The 17,832-nt window shown below is 48.2% G+C and overlaps 1 protein-coding gene across 1 annotated transcript in view; it reads right to left on the minus strand.

The window, feature by feature from the left end:
- AMN (amnion associated transmembrane protein) overlaps window positions 1-17,832 on the minus strand; it is a 50,298-nt gene that overhangs the window by 20,079 nt on the left and 12,387 nt on the right. The window contains exon 4 of the mRNA XM_030562286.1: window positions 1,993-2,080. Coding sequence (XP_030418146.1) covers window positions 1,993-2,080 — 88 coding nt within the window. The remainder of the gene's footprint in view (window positions 1-1,992; window positions 2,081-17,832) is intronic.

Here is a 17,832-nt window from a genome sequence, read left to right on the forward strand (position 1 = left end):
GGAGCCAGTCTCTGCGCCCTGATACATTTCTTTCAATTCTCTCATCGATTTAAATAGCATGAATGCCGGGATTGAAATGAAGGAGCTAATAGCATTTAGCAGGAGTTAAAATCTACTGTCTGCTCATCCTCTCCAGGATAACAGCAGCACTCATTGCCTGGAGATTGTCAGTGTTTTGCAAAGCCAGACAGGTGGCTTCTGTAGTCAGGACTCATGTATTCCAGGATGCTAAAGGTATAGTGTTTCCCACGGAATCCACCTCTTGTATCAGACTGGTGAATCTCTGTTTCCTTCCTCTGTTTCCAGCTTTCAGGGTTATGGAGAAAACCTTGACAAGATTAACTGATTGCAACAGGTGCAATAATGTCTGTCTGAGTCTGCATGTAGCCTGAAACAAGAGCTCTGAGAAGTGTGACCTGCCCCATGAAGCTCAGTGGGTTAACTCTGAAACCTAAAGATGGCAACTGACATGAAATTAACTATTTCACGGCTGATCATTTTTAGTAGTAACATGTAGCAAGTGTGCTTATCCCACAGTCCCAAACTGCCTCCCGCATTTCCCTAGCTGAATTTGATATCCAAATAAATTACACAGTGGCTACTCACTGTCTGGGTTTGATATTTGTATTTAGTTCATTAAAACAAAGTATATTTTAAGTGAAGCTGCCACAGAATTCCCAGTTGGCTTCAGTGGAGAGCCCCAGCATCCAGCAACCATGCTGCAGAATTTAAGGCTAGCTCAAAATGGAGGTGGCCTTGGATATAATCATAATTTAAGCAACAAAAGGTTGAAAAATTGCAGCTGCACTTGCCCTGTTAACATTACCGTTGAGACCGCTGGGACTGAATCTGGCAGGGCCAAAAGCTGAAATCCCTTCTCTATTTTTCCACTGCAAGAACTCTCAATGAAGTTAATGAATACGTAATTTGAATCTGTTTGCCTTTGTTCTCTGTGCCCTGCACTTGTAAGTCTTTGGAAACATGGCCAGTGTGCAGAGATCCTGGTCTCAGAGTTGCTAGAGCCAATCACAGTGAAGACACACACTGTGCTTTCTCATAGCGGCACCTTGAGTCTTTTCTTGTTTTTCTGACTCTAAATTAAAAGTCGCTTTAGACTGAAAGCGTTTTTTGGCTGTTAGATATGGAAAAAACTCCTAGAGGACTTTGCCTCAGTATGGACTGAGTAAGAACCTCAGGATCCAGTCACAAATTAGCAGCCACTCCTAAAACAGAACCTGCTCAACAGCCTACAGACACTTGGAATGTGAATTTGAGATTAACATGGGGGCTAGATGATACTTTATTACTGAAATGCACAAATACTACATGGGCCGGATAGCTATCTACCCTCCCCGTGGGAATGATTCAGCTCATTATAACAACAAGGGTAAGGCGTAAATTCCCAACCAACCTATTTTTTGAAAGTGTTGAGAATGGGAACTTTGATTTGGGCCCCATGTTTAATAAATAGGCAGAAAATACATACAACACCCTCCCCCCTTTTTAAGCCTTCCTTTCAAAGTCTTCTCTGTGCCTTTGTTAGAAGGCAGATGATCTCATGAAAAAGATCTGACATGGCCTTGGTCTACCCTACCACTTACTTCAGTATAACATAGTATGTCAGTCATGGGTGTGAATAAGCCCCACTCCAAAGCGACGTAAGTTACAAACACCTAAGCCCCAGTGTAGACAGCGCTATGTCGGCGGCAGAGCTTCTCCTGCCAACATAGCTACTGCTTCTCGCAGCGGTGGAGTGATTATGCCAACTGGAGAGCTCTCTGCCATTGGCACAGAGCGTTTGCACTAGCAGCACTACAGTGGCACAGCTGCACACTATAGCACTTGCAGTGCAATCTACTAGCCCATGGAGGGAGAAGGCAGATGCTACAAAGGAATTCTTTATTTCATTGTATTTCCCATAATTAAAGCCCACCCAGACATCTGTGTGTTGAATTTACATGGCTAATCAACAGCGGATTGGGCACTTGATACCTGTGTCACAGCCTGGATCCCAGCTGCCATCAAAAGCTGCAAATCCTGCACCAGGTGCCATAATGAACTCTCCATTCAATGGAAGGTACTAAACAAAGGGATTCAAAGAGTTACTACTCGGCCCTCCTCCCAGCCAGACATGCTTATGATCAAATAACGATGCTGATTCCTCTAAGCTCGAGGCCACGTGCCATTGCCAACGTGGTATACAAACACAAACAGTCGCTGTCCCCACCCACTCTGAGCATCCAGGGTTGCAGGGAAGTACCAGCATCTCCATTTTACAAGCGGAGACGCTGCGCTACAGAGAGATGCTTTATTTGACCTTTGCATAACTATGAAGCAGCTCAAGTGAGTGCAGAAGTGAAGCAAGTAAAAATGCCCCACAACTTACTGCTTTGTCTCTACATTGTGCAAAACTGCACTATTCTCCCCCATTTGTCTCTGTGTGAATGGGGAAGGCTGGGTCTGCTCCTTCACGGGAACATTGCTTGGCTGTACAGCCTCTCGGCAGCTGAGCACTTTGCGACCGGAGGGGTTGGCTTCCCAGCATTCCTAGCCAATCACTGCCCCGGGCCTGATCTCACACAGGACTGTGCAGCCTCATCTCTCCTTGGACACCATTGGCTTGAGGGGGCATGGTTGGGGGGTTTCAAAATCAGGCCATGGTGGGTTTCCCAGCCAAGGCCTAGCTTCCCTGTCAGGCCTGATCCGGTAAGAGGGCTCTGAGCATGCCTACTCCCCACAAAAGAAGGCCAGGACTGAGCTGGTCAGGAATTGTTTGCTTACAGAAGATGTGGAGACACATGTTTGAATCTCTGTTTTGCCTGATATAGGGCAGGGACCTGACCCCAGGACTCTCATGTAAGTAGTCAAACCATCAGGCTCTGAGGGTGGGTCTCTCTCAATCTGTTGAACCTGTTCCTGTTTGTAAAAATAACTGAAAGTTTCTTGGTACAGGGACTCGACCCCGACTCTCCCCCATGCCCTGAGCACTGGGTGAGAGAGTCAGTCTCACTTTGTGTGTGTGTTTCTCTCACTCTTTCTACAGATTGAAATAGCGGCAAGTGAAGGGACTGAGAGACACCAAGCAGAGGTACTATGCACCCTCCTCCAGCTTGTCAGTCCGATGCCTGAGGTCCAGACCAATGGGAGTCAGGCACCTAAGCAAGGGTGAAAGTAAAATGGAGCTCTTTCCAGTACGGAGCTGCTCTGCCCCACTCCCGGAAGGGACAGGGCCTCGGGCAGAAAGAGCATGGCTGGGAGTCAGCATCCTGCAGCCAGTCTATCTGAGCTCCCTGGCCCACACCACCCAGGGCTCCAGCAGTGATTAAAGGGCCTGGGGCTTCGGCGGGTGCTGCTGCGGTAGTGGCAAAGGCGGCCAGAGCCCGGGGCCCTTTCAAATCACGGCTTGAGGGCAGCTACTTCTTTTGTCCCTCCCCCCCTCTCCCCCCCCCGTCAGAGGCCCGGGGGGGCAAAAGGGGCAGCAAGGTTAAAGCGCTTACTTTCACCCCTGTGCCTAAGCCCCTTTGCAAATCTAGGCCCTAAGCCCCACCCGTTTCCTTTGCATTTCACACCAGCCTAGCTTGGGCAGTTCCCCATTCAGCTTTGTTGGCTTCTGAGAATCCCTTTCCTAGATGCCGATCTCTCCCCATGCATTGTAGCGGGAGCCTGGGCACCTAACCCAGGGCTGTGGTTTCCACTGTGATCCCAGCCCCAAGCACTGGTGCAATTACTCTCATAACCAGCCCATGATGGCTGAGTCCAGGATACTCCTTACTGCAGACAAGGCAGGAGGCATTAGTAAACGACAGCCAAGTGACTCATTCATAACACATCATGTATTCAAAAAAAGTCACCTTATTTTCCATTCACGAATTGCCCATGAACAGGTTGGGATTTTCCCCCGTGTATTTCGTGTTCTAAGAAGTGGTTCATTTCCAGTGCTCCTGCTCCTGAGTAGGAATGTGAGGTCCCAGAATACTCTGCAATATGCACTTAGAATCCACGGTTGCACTGAACTTTCTTGCCCAAAAGTTCATGTGCCATGAATGTTCACAAGATCAGGGAAAAAATGTCACTAACACAACATTTAAACAAACGCTTCCTAAGTTTTGTTGTAATATTAGCCCTGCTCCAGGAAACCACACAGAACTCTGTGAGCAGCTTGCACATTTATTATACCGCAGGGAAGACCTGCAAGAACTCACACCTCTGTGTTGAGATCAACAGTCAGCTGCATCCATTGTGCTCAACACAGACTTTGGAAAGTGCAGGGTTGAGATGCTCTGGCTACTGTATATAGACTGGGAAATATATGTCCTCTGTGAGCTTTGTGTGCGTGTGCAAAGTTGGCCTAGGGACCTATTGAGACCACAACCCCTTCTTCTCATGGAGAATTCAAGATGGGGTCTTCAGCACCTGAAGATAGTGTGTCCCATGCTCCTGCAGACACTGATAGGGAAACCAGAGAAGTATTGATGCAATGTACAATCATTTACCTCCTCAGCATGATGCTTACAAAGTCTGGACAGGCTCAGTGCTATAAATCCTAGACCTGACATTAAATGGAAATGCCAGAGCTGGTGTAAGGAGTCACGTGTTCTGCAAAACCCTGAAGTGAAGCCCCATTAGCATCATAGCAGCAATCTCTGATGATAGGCGCTGACATTGCCAATGTCCGACGCCAGGGCCCCGATCCTGGAAACACACACCTGCTTAACACTAATCATGAGGTGTCCCACTGGAACTACTCACAGACTTAACATAAAATACATGCACAAATGTTTGCAGGACTGGGGACTAAGCAAGTTCTCCCTTACATGGCCACTATCAGAAGGCAGCTCAGAAACATGTCACTCACACCACAGAAAGAGCCATTCACCAGAGCTAACTGCAGAAGACAGAATGGGAGTTTCCATTTGGAAACCACTTTCTCTGCACGGCGGGGTTTGGTATAGAAATTGCCTATAATATAAACCAGGCTCCTTCCCAGGTCCATTTTGAGCTGAGCAATGACGTGTGCCAAGGGACTGGCTCCAATAAACTGGTGATTTCAGCTGCCCTTTGTTCCTCAAAGGGTACTCAGGGCCCAGCACTACCTGAAAGCGTCAGTAGTTTTAGGATTAGCATTTTTTCTTCTTTGCTATTGTTCAATAACTTATTTCTTTGGTCTCTATTATGAAATGTAACGACAACTGATGTTTTCAGGACTTGCGGAGATTATCAGCTAAAAACAGTTTTAGGGCTGTGTGTATGGCTATAAAGACACCTCTGTAACCTAAGTATTGCAGCATAGTGCTAGTGCCTGAGAACCAGGAAGTCAAACCCACTAGAAATTGTTCATAAGCAAAAATGAAATTGACTAGGCCATTTTCAGAAATGGGGAGGGGTCGTGGGGAAGAACAAGCAACTGAAATGATAAGAATCAAATTCTCCCTTTAGAATTAGGTCCATTTTAATAATCTAAGGTTCTACTAAGGACACAGACATGGGAATGGGTCTTTTAAAATGCAAGGTGTATAACCAGATGGAGTCACTTTAAAGGTCCAGCTGATTAATGAGGGTTACAGTATGTTGATCAGCAATGGCACTATGACTGATGTTCATAATCATCAATTCAGGAAAAAAATGTCAAACTTCCTTTGCTCATCCAAAAGAACAAAGCTCATCATTACAGTTGACCATTCCATCATCTTTATTTTCATTCACTGAGCCAAACTACCATCATTTTTTGCTTTGTCTAGTTTGTGCCAGATTTCCCTGTTTGTAACTCAGTGACTGCACCAGAACATTGGGCTCTGCAGTGCTACAAACATGTGTGAGCTCTGCAAGCAGCTAGTTAGCAGTCAAGGCTATGTGCTGATTTGTGATATATTGTACCTAGACTGCTTAGTCTCAGCATCGAGTCCTTAGCTGACATTGCAGGGCTGCGTCTGAAACGCAGCACTACAGTATCATCGAGTGACTGGTTAAGTTCCACCATCACAGTAATTAAAGTTTTTAAAAAAGCAGATTTCACTATCATCCACCTAATTCCTTCACCTCTGTTTACAAATCTGTCCTTGTGTGTGCTTGCCACTTCCTTCCTGCAGATGGCAGCAATGTGCCCAAGCACTAGCTTACACACAGGCAGGCTTCCCAGTGTGGGAGTAGCAGAGGCAGGGCATTCTTTCTTTAACTGGAAAGGGAAATTTAGGAGTACAAGGGAGTTTGTTAATGTCCTCTTGATGCAGCGCTGGGTGTTCTGAGAACAAACTTTAATATAAAAGGAGTAGCTGGGTCAGTTAGGTCTGATCAGGTTGTTGGCAGTAGGGCAGGGGGACCAGACGTCCCAATATTAGGGGATTTGTCTTATTTAGGCAACTACCCTCCCCCCTCCCACTCCCCCGAAAAAGAGCGCCCCAATTTTTCACACTTGCTCTCTGGTCACTCTACTGTAGGAAGAGACAAGGCTCTGGACCAAATCCAACTTTGGGTCAATTCCTTTGACTTCACTCAAGTTATGTCCCCAATTAACTTGCCACAAGGGGTTTTCTGCGTTGATGAAATCTGCACCTCTACTCTTGGGCTTTCTACTTGTACCCTAACCCATGCCCGCCCGCTTGCCTACATATGCGCACTTTCCTTGCATGGCAGCACCTCTCCCAGAGGGCCCCTTCACATACTGCCTGCTATCTACTTATGGGCCAGATTTTCAAGTGCTCAGCACGCACAGCAGGGGCCTGGTTTGCAAAAGCACTCAGCTGCCATTAAATATGGGCCAGATTTACCAAGGAAATTTACCAATGTCCCCACGATGCTGAGCTCTGGAAAAGCTGGACAAATGAGAGCTGAGCACTTCTGAAAAACAGGGTCCTCACTGCTCCTTTGCACATTTCCCTCCATTTCCAAAGCCCGCGTAGGCCATATGCCCTCGGTCAGTCCAAAATCACACTCAGACCTGCTCCAGACTCCTATCTGCCATGCCTCTAGGGCCTTTCTTTCTTTCTTGTGCAGAGCTGAAGGGGGGGAAAGCCCCTGTTTTCCTGTATTATAATAATACTTTGCAAATATCAGGGGTGGCTCTAGGGATTTTGCTGCCCCAAGCATGGTAGGCAGGCTGCCTCTGCCGGTTTGCCTGTGGAGGGTCCGCTGGTCCCGCGGCTTCGGCAGACCTGCCGCAGGCGTGCCTATGGGAGGTCCTCCGAAGCCGCAGGACCAGCGGAACCTCCACAGGCATGCCTGCGGGAGGTCCACCAAAGCCGCAGGACCAGCAGACCCTCCGCAGGCAAACCACTGGAGGCAGCCTGCCTGCCGCCCTCACGGCGCCGGCAGAGCGCCCCCCGCTGCTTGCCACCCCAAGCACGCGCTTGGCATGCTGGGGCCTGGAGATGCCCCTGGCAAATATATAGCACAACTCATCTTCAAAGACCTGTACAGCATCACTGGCGCCTTTCATCTACTGGCCTCTCATTGTGGTGACCACCTTCCTATGGGGAGGACTGGATGTGACTTTTGCTATCATCCATCAGGGATGCTGCTCCAGCTGGCCAGAGGAAGCCACTGGAAAGTAACACATGGGGCCTGACACTCAGATGCTGTAAATCAGCAGAGCTGAACTGTTCTGATTAACACCAGCTCTGGATCTGGCCCATGCTGTTTCCCAATTTTACCAGCAGAGGGAACTCAGGACTGGAACTCAGGTCTGGCCCATGGCAATGAATAAATCACTGAGCTATACCAAAGAAAAGTTGGAAATCTTCAGAAAATCTTTGCAGGGCCTGGCCACCCTCAGGGTTACACTGTTATACCAGGAGATAAAGGAAAGAACATCTGGGGAATGACAGGTGGAAGGAACAGAAATGATCAAATGCCGGTAATATGGTGGTGGGGAGCTGGCCATGAAAGGAGAGTACCTGTCCCTTTCCTCACTGTCCCTGCTCATGGATCACTTCCCTATGCTCAGGCAAGGCATGGAGAGCCAGAGCCTCAGGTGAGAAACGATTTGTAGCAGCTTTTGCAACAAGGAAGAGGACAAGTTGTCCTGATGAATGAGGAGAGGCCTGTGCACGTATCTATCTGTTTGGGGGGATATAGACTAGTCCAGCCCTTCGGACCTCTCCCTGGCTGAGAAAGACAGGATTCATCCCATCAGAGCAATACTGGTACCAACCCATTATTGGAATCTTTGTGGAGCCATTGCAGCGTTCAAACCTAGATTGACATTCTGACCCCATTGAAGTCAATGGCAAAACTCCCATTGACCTCAGCAGAGGTAGGATATCACTCATGGGAGACACTGAGGCAAAAATATTCACCTTAGCAACAGCACAGAGACCAGCATTGCAATGTGCCCCTGCCAGTTCATAGAATCATAGAAGATTAGGATAGGAAGGGACCTCAGGTGGTCATCTAGTCCAACCCCTGCTCAAAGCAGGACCAATTCCCAACTAAATCATCCCAGCCAGGACTTTGTCAAGCCTGACCTTAAAAACCTCTAAGGAAGGAGATTCCACCATCTCCCTAGGTAACCCATTCCTGTGCTTCACCACCTTCCTAGTGAAAAAGTTTTTCCTAATATCCAACCTAACCCCCCTCTCCCCCCCGCAACTTGAGATCATTACTCCTTGTTCTGTCATTTGGTACTACTGAGAACAGTCTAGCTCCATCCTCTTTGGAACCCCCTTTCAGGTAGTTGAAAGCAGCTATCAAATCACCCCTTCCCCCCATTCTTCTCTTCTGCAGACTAAACAATCCCAGTTCCCTCAGCCTCTCCTCATAAGTCACGTGTTCCAGCCCCCTAATCATTTTTGTTGCCCTCTGATGGACTCTTTCCAATTTTCCCCACGTCATTCTTGTAGTGTGGGGCCCAAAACTGGACACAGTACTCCAGATGAGGCCTCACCAATGTCAAATAGAGGGGAATGATCATGTTCCTCAATCTGCTGGCAATGCCCCTACTTATACAGTCCAAAATGCCATTAACCTTCTTGGCAACAAGGACACACTGTTGACTCATATCCAGCTTCATTCCTGGACTATCACTGGTACAGTTACTTACATACTGTTAGGTTCTGAGGCTGTAACAGCTTTAACTGCTGGTCCCTAGAGAGGAGAGACATCCCCGTAGAATCACATTACTATGACCATGCCCAGGCTAGCCCCAAATGGGCTGATTGAGCAGAGCATGCCAAAGGCAATAATAAATGAACAGAAATCCTTTTAATAAGGCTTAATGGCCTAGACTGAATGAGGGGACTGGACATGGCCTGTCAGATCATGTAAAGATGACACAGCGCGTCCCACGCTCTGTGCAGTGTGAGAAAGGATCCAGTAACTACCAGCACTGAGAATCAGCTGCATGCCCTGCTTCAGATCCACAGGCAAGCTGTGAACAAAGCCTTTTTCCTGAACTGCATCTCCTCTCTTGCGCCACACAGTGCTCTTCAATGCTGAGAAACCCAGTGCCATGGACATTTACTATGAGAGAGAGCAGACTTCTGCTGTTGTTCCAGGGGTGAAGTGTTCAACTGGGGAATTGGTCTCGTTGGCCCTTATGCAATGTGCAGCAGGGGGTGGAGGGGAGGGGAGAACATTCCACCATCCAAGTGAGCAAAGGCTGCTAGCCAGCACAAGTAAAAGTAGGTGCTGGCGCAGTCCACTGCACTGAGGAACCCATCCCTTGTGTCCTTCCCAACTTGCAAGAGGGCAGGATATAAAAGGTGGGGAGTGGGCAAAGACTAGGTGTGTCTAAGGAGACCTGAGAATAAGCACAATCCTCTACGTGCTACTGAGCCACTTAACTTCGTGTTTCCCCTTAAGCCTCATTCCTGCAACTAGGCTGGAGCAGATTGGCAGCAGCACTCTCATTAATGCAAGATCAGTTCTCCTGCTCTGTTAGCTCATCACTCTTTACCTTAAGTTTATATGCACAACCTGCTGCTGCTGCACCTGCTCTGGGCAGGATCAAGCCTAAACTCATTCATTCTGGCAGTTAAATCCCAACGCTAGGGACAGCCAATAAAATATGGTTCCTAAATGTAAACAGTTAGCACTTTAAAAATGGAAGGCTGCGTATTTTGGAGCTGGGCTGGTCCACGCTGTTTGCAGCCAGAATGAAGGGTGGGCAGGAACTATGCAAACTCCCCATCCCAGCACTGCAGAGGCATGTCGGTTCTCACCCACTTCATCGCCTGTGATCCAGACTGTGTCAGAATGGTCAAGTGGATTTAGGATGGAACCACATTTGTGTCTGGATGCAACCAACTGAAACTACTAAGATTTGATGACTTTGAACAACAATTCTGCACAACCCATGCAAACTTCAGCTAAATGAACTTCATAGAATCATAGAATATCAGGGTTGGAAAAGACCTCAGGAGGTCATCTAATCCAAACCCCTGCTCAAAGCAGGACCAACACCAACTAAAAACCTCAGGCTTTAAAAACCTCTAAGGATGGAGATTCCACCACCTCCCTAGGTAACCCATTCCAGTACTTCACCACCCACCTACTGAAATAGTGTTTCCTAATATCCAACCTAGACTTCCCACACTGCAACTTGAGACCATTGCTCCTTGTTCTTTCATCTGCCACCACAGAGAACAGCCGAGCTCCATCCTCTTTGGAATCCACCTTCAGGTAGTTGAAGGCTGCTATCAAGTCCGCCCTCACTCTTCTGTTCTGCAGACTAAATAACCCCAGTTCCCTCAGCCTATCCTTGTAAGTCATGTGCTCCAGCCTTCTGATCATTTTCGTTGCCCTCTGCTGGACTCTCTCCAATTTGTCCACATCCTTTCTGTAGTTGGGGGACCAAAACTGGACGCAATACTCCAGACGTGGCCTTACCACTGCCAAATAATCTCTTCCTTTGATCCGCTGGCAATGCTGGGACTCTGCCTGAGACCCTCCCAAGGACAGCAGGGCCTCTAGTTGCAGTCAGTTCCTGGCTCTCTATGGTACTGGTCCAGCTCCCATTGCTGTCGCATCTGAGCACCACACAATCTTTGAGGTATTTGTCCTCACAACAGCCCTGGGAGATAAAACAGGGTCATTCTCCCCATTTTACAGATGGGGAACTGAGCCAGCAAGAGGCCAGTGTCTCAAGCCCAAGGTCTCACAGAAAGTTGGCGGTGGAGCAGGAAATTGAACTGAGGGCTGCCGGGTCCCAGGCTAGTGCCCTACCACCTGACCAGCCTACACTTATTGCACAGAGAGAAGGCCTTGCCAAGCAGGCGGTTGTGTAGCCTTTCATTATAAGAGTATTGTGACCAACCCTGCTGCAGGGTGAAGCTGTGAGGCCTTTGGGACACCAGTCCCGTCTAGATAGCAGGTAGCTCACTACTGGGCTCAGAGGCAAGTGCTGTCAGTACCCCAAGCCCTACAGGCTATAGCCCTCAATGGGTTCCCATAGACACTCCCCTCTTTAGTGTAATAATGGCAAATGTTACTAGAGCTGAGTGATAGGGCTTTCACCCTACACTACCCCCTGGAGGGGTTAATGTAGGCAAGAGAGCATAGGCGCCAGCTTCCTCTGAGTCTGGGGGGGTGCTCAATCACCTGCTCCGCCCAGGCCCCGCTCCAACCCAACCCCTTCCCCCAAAATCTCCACCCTGTCCTGCCTCTTCCCACCCCCGCCCCACCTCTTCCTACACAGTTCCGCCCCCTCCCCTGAGCGTCCCCCATCCCTGCTCCTCCCCCTTCCTCCCAGAGCCTCCTGCATGCTGCGAAACAGCTGACTGCGGTAGGCAGGAGGTGTTGGGAGGGAGAGGAAGGAGTTGATCAGCAGGACTGCTGGTGGGTGGGAGGCGCTGGGGTGAGAGGGGAGCTGGCTGCCTGTGGGTGCTCCAGCCCTGTCAGTGCCTATGCAAGAGGGGCCAATTACCACAGGCTTCACCTGGAGGGGAGCTAGGATGCAATGAGGTTTAATTGGGGATGAAGCTCACCTAGGCAGAAACAGGCAGGGCTTTTATGAAGCCAGCAAGAGAGAAGGTGGCTGCAGTGAGGAAGCCTGCAGTCACGCTCCCTGATACAAGGGGGACGAGTAGTATCCAGTCATAGGCAGTGTAGGAAAGCAGTAAGGGCTGGGAGAATAAAGCCCTGAGTTGCTGGGCCAAGGGTCCTTGGATTGGAAGCTAGTGTAGAGGGCGGGTCTGGGTTCCCCTACATGTCATCTTGGGGGTGGCATGCTACGGACAGTCCATTTGGGGACTCCTGGGGCGAGTTTGGAAGGAGACTTGGATAATACCCCAGAAAGGGGGAGAATTTCAGTGTGTCTTGGCCAGAAAGCTACACCACAAAGAGGAAAGCGCTGCAGGTCTGGGCCCATGAGAGAGGCCATGAAGTGAGTGAATGGGACAACAGGCTGAGCAACCACAGAAAGAGGTGTCAGACCATGTGGTGGGCTAATTCCCGGATGGACCACTAGGAGGCAACAGAGCAGTAAAAGAGCACACCCTGTTACAAGCGGCTAGAAATCAAGGTGCAAATCCCAGGCCAAATGGGTGAAATCCTGGCTTCACTGAGGTAAACAGGAGTTTTGCCATTGACCTCCCTGGGGCCAGCACGTCACCCAGTGTTTTAAGTTAAAAGAAAAGGATCAATCCAGCAGTTCCTAACCCAGCCCCTAGGAGGTTATTACGAGGCACGGAAAGACTTAATGATTTACCTGAGGTTCCGGAGCCCATCAGTGGAAAAAGTGAGGCTAGAACCCAGGAGGACTAACTATCAGTCCCCTGTTCTCATCACCAGACCAGAGCCCCTTGTTCACTGTGGATGGAAGAGCCCAGGAATCACTGTTAGGGTCACTTTCCCCTGTTTTGGTCGCTGTCCTGGATGCCTGGTGCACAGAGCTGTATCAATAGATTGTGCAGTGTTCCTGTTCCCCGAGGAGCACACCTGCAAATAAATAGGACTCCCCAGAGAAATCCATCTCTAGACTGTCATTTGTACTGACACAGCCTGACGGCACAATCTCAATTCAGTGCAGCTGGGTCATTTCCAATAGCTGAAGTGATGGTCTTTTGCTAAGAACACAGCTGCTAACTCATTTATTGATCAAGCAAATAGAAAGTGGGTTTTAAAGCACAGATACCTGTAATGTGCCCACCAATTTTTTGGGTTGCTAAAGGCAAAATCACCACCCACCAGCCCAGGTCCTGGACTCATCTAACCCAGTGAGAGCTCGTCACCCCCACTGTCACTTGATTCCTTTCTCTCTCTGCTAAATCTCTTCTTCTTTCTTGCCACTTCCCTATTCAGGCTCAGTGACTTTTGTAGCCTTTTTCTAACACACAATTACATACCTGGCTGTCATGCAAACGGATCTCTCTAAGATCCACTGATATCTGGTCCACGTACAAGTCTTTGGCTTTCCCCTTGATTGTCTTCTGTCCACCACCACCATCGCAAGAGCCATCCTAACCAATATCACTCTCAGGTCTCCGTGGTCACGTCCATACGAATGTAGCCTAGCCTCCCTCGACTTTTCTTCAACTCGGGCAACCTGCATTAGGTTCCTCACAGCCTTATTTCATTTTCTATCACAGAGTGTCCAACCATTTGACCATCTCAACACTGCTTGTGTCTCAACATCATCATTTCTGGAGTGGAAAGAATGCCGATCTCTGGTCGCTGGCCCGGTCTCTGCTCCATGGATTAGAACAGGTTGAATTACAGTTTTATACATTCTACCTTTTAACTTTACTGGCATCTTGAACTGGGGTCAGCTTCTGCCATTTGCACCAAATTGCTTTGGTATGATGCTGGGCATCGCAGGACGGCCATTGTCAGCAACCAGCTAACCTAGGTATTTAAATTCCCTTTCCGCGGGATAATAATATGAGAGAGAGCTTTTGTTCCAGAGCTGCCTTATGTAGGCATAAAACATCCACCCCCATGATCTCTATACTCCAGATTCCTGTTCTTTTCTCTCTGAAATACACCAGGATTATGGATAATTTTAGTCCTGTGGCAAGGAATGAGGTGATTGTGCTAGCAGCTACAACGGTTGCTATGAGCATAGCTCCATGCTTGTTCAGGTGTCAGTGAGGGCAGAACAGGAAGACATTGGGACTGTACAGGTGGCTCCCCATCTATAAACTGGGGCTATTTAGATTAACCCACTTTCATAAAGCACTTTCATAAAGCAGATCAACAGGTGAAAAGCACCATTTACTAACAATTGTTACTATTTATTATTTGCATTACCACAGGGTCTAGGAATCATAGTCAAGGATCAGGACACTGAGCGAACACAGAACAGAAAGACTGTCCCTGCCCCCAAAGAGTTGACGGTCTAAGACAGTAGAAAACAGATGGATATAGACAGGAGGGGAGAATGTAAGGAAACAATGAGACAATATTGATCAGTACAACAGGCAGTGGTGTCAGCACACCAGCTATCTAGCCATTGTCAAGTCTTACATAGACCTCACTGTAGTATGTACATTTCTTTACATAGCACAATAGGCTTATCTGTGGTGACAGGCAAATAAAGACAAAGTCCCTGTGCTGAAGAGTTTACATGCAAGACCCTAGTATGAATTGTTTGTATTACCTCTTGGAGAGCTGGATTAACTACATCAATGGAAAAACCCATTCTATGGATACAGGAAGTGTCTACGCGACAGCTGCTGCAGGGACACAGGTGCTGCTCTGTAGCTCTGCCACTGTAACAGCTGTAGTGTAGACATGGCCTTGAGAAGGCTTTTTTGCCCTTGAGAAGGCTTCCCCTATACAGTGTAAGGAATCTAAACAGAGTTTTGTTTTGCTCTAGTCTGTTGCTGTTCCCAAGAGTAACAGGAAATGATGGTATCTGAAAAGCTCCTCCACTAGAAACTGTTTTGTAGGGAACAACCATGCTCCAGGAGGGGTTGGGCTGCATGACCTCACAGGCTTTGATTGCAGTCCTTTCTCACATTCACAAGGAGTCAATGGGAATTCTGTTTGATTTGGCACACATAGATACCTAACACATAGGTTTCTAAGATACCCTTTGACATGCACAGCTTTCCACCTCCATCACAGGGAAAATCATCCTTCCTCTCTGTATATTTAGCCAGCACTCCTGCTGTTTCAGAAGCTAAGGGACCTACAGTGCCTAGTGGACTAGTGTGAAACATCGCAATTCATTAGAACCAGGCCCCAGGAGAGCAATTGGCATTTCAAGATCAACCTCTACCAGAAACAGAGGAGTGTCTTACTGCAACGCTTAGTACATTCTGCTCTTACAATTAGGTGACTAAAAATATAACCCGGGAAGATGAGCACTTTGCACAACAGCAATCCTGCGCATTGGTGTGCTTATTTCGCCTAGCCAGCCTGAATAGCAAAGAGCCTGCATGAGACTGGCAGTACTAGAAGCCATTTGCAACACTGACATCTGACTCAGACAGCGGTGAAACAGATGTTGGAGAGCAATTCCAGGGTTAGAATGCTAATTCCCACTTACATGCAGGCAACTTGATTGGTTTTTAAAATATTTCTTTCCCCTCTCTCTGCAGGATTGTGCAGCTCATGAGGATCAGCATTCATTCCCGCACTTTTAAGGAGGATCAGTATGCTAGGGTTTACATGCACATCTTGTCCTTACCACATTATTGAAGAGTACGTGTGCAAGGCACATTAACCAGGGAATGTGTGTTTCACGGAAGAGCCTGGGCACTCAGCAGCAGCCTCCGTAAGCTACCAATGCGGAGGTTGCTATGGCCACTCTTCTCCTTTCACATAACAGAGTGAGGAGAGAGACGACCTGCATAAATTGGCTGATGCTGCAATAACCCCCTTGTTTACATCTGCAGAGCTTCTTCATCAATACCCATGTTCAGCGGTGCACGTTCCAGCAGCCACAGACAGGCGCTGCCCCATTTCACTCGCTGCAGGGGGAGACAGTTACAAAAATAACCGTATGTTCACAAGGGATCTCTGAGGCCACAGGCCCAATGCAGTTCCACTGCACAAAGGGAGGGGAAGGATTCCTGGTGGTTGTCACAGTTGTGTGAGGCAGATCAGGCAGATGGGGGGGGCAGGCTGCAGGACAGGGGGAGGAGCATGGTTAAGGATGGGGATGGAGCCAGAAAAGCCATCCCTGCATGGTCTCTGCCCCCTCCTCACAATAGGGCTACATTAGAGGCACACAGGGCTACTCCAGCCATGTCAGTAGAATGGCTGCACAGTTGCTTGACAGATTTGGGAGTGGCCCTGGAGACCAGATCACAGGGCCGATGTGGGGAGCAGCACTGCAAGCCTCTCTGGCCAATGCACCTCAGCCCTCTCCTAGAGGGCACATTCCTGAGGGGAGCACGCAGTTCAGTCTCCATTGTCCAGCTAGTCCTTGTTCTCGGTGTGGGCAGCATCACCATCCAAGCCATTTCACTCCAGCTGAGGTGGTGATTCTTCAGATCTGGCCACCGAGCCACTGGGAACTAATCTGAGGCTACAGAACTCAGTTTCAGTGCACTCCTGAGCAGCCATCAGATAGGAACAACTTCCAGCCAGTACAAACCTAGGGTAAAATCTTTGAAAGCACCTAAGTGACGTCAGTGACTAAGTCCCACTGACATTCATTGAGATGTAGGCACCTTAGGGCCAAATTGTCAATGGCATTTAGGCACTTAAAGATGCAATAGGTGCCTAGTGGGATTTTCAAAAGCACCTAGGCACCTAGTTCCCATGATTTCAATAGGCACTTGGCACCTCAGCACTTCTGGAAAATCCCACTAGGCACCTACTACATCTTTAGGTGCCGTAATAACTTTGAAATACTGCCCTTTAGTGCCCTAAGTGCTCAAGCCCTTTTTGAAAATGGCTCCTAAATCACTTAGGTACTTTTGAAAATTGTACCCCTAGTCTGGACTTGAAGTGGTGACCGAGAGCCAGGTTCTGATCCACTAACAACCCAAATTTGGCTTCTGTCCAAATTACTGAACTGTACAAGAAAGGGCCCAGTTCTGCCAGGTGCAGAGTCCTCCAAACTCCCAGCATGTTCATGGAGCCCAGCTCAGAAGCTGATCATTGGGAGCTGAAGGCACTCAGCATCTTGCCAGAGCAAGCCCTTCGAGACAGCCTATAGGATACCAAGCTTTATGTATATTGAGTACCTCATGGCCCACAATACAGAGGGTGAATCCTGTATTCTCTGAGGCAAATTGCAACAGCCAGCTTCTGCTCAGCTCCTGTTAGACTGTCACGCACAGCCAGTTTATGGGCTTTGTTAAACCTGGGCTAAATCCAGGGCAGATTAATGTGTGGAGTGAGATTTTGACAGGTAGCTCCTATGAGTGACAGCACTGAGGACACTTCCAAAGAGATGCAGCAGGCTTTTACACATTGATTTTTTTTAACCCCAAGAACATGAAATAAGTTCCTGTTTTTAAGATTCTAGCTGAATAAGGAGAGCACGCTTTCTCTCCCTGCATCACAGCTAAATGTCATTGCAGAGCCGACTGGAATATTGAGTTACATTGATTCTCTACAAAACCCAGAATTGGCTATCAAAACAAAAAATGATAACCTTCATATCCTATTTAGCCCTTCATCACTACCTTGTGTACACACACACACACACACACACACACACACACAGCACCAACGTTTTGTCATGCTCTGCATTCCCATGTGAACAGGCAGGACACCACCAACAACTGGAAGCTTCCCTGGAACACTGCAGTCCGTTCTGAGTGCCTCAGTATCAAAAAGATGTAGAGAAACTAATGAGAATTCAGAGATGAACAGCAAAAATGATCAGCGGGACGAAGGGACTGATTTCTGAGGAAAGATAAAAAGAGCTAAATATTGAGAATTAGCTTGTCTACTACTCTAATAGACTATGGGTATGACAACTGTCTACAAAATATCTGA

Source organism: Gopherus evgoodei, chromosome 4 (assembly GCF_007399415.2).
Source record: "Gopherus evgoodei ecotype Sinaloan lineage chromosome 4, rGopEvg1_v1.p, whole genome shotgun sequence".
Taxonomy (NCBI): Eukaryota; Metazoa; Chordata; order Testudines; family Testudinidae; genus Gopherus; species Gopherus evgoodei.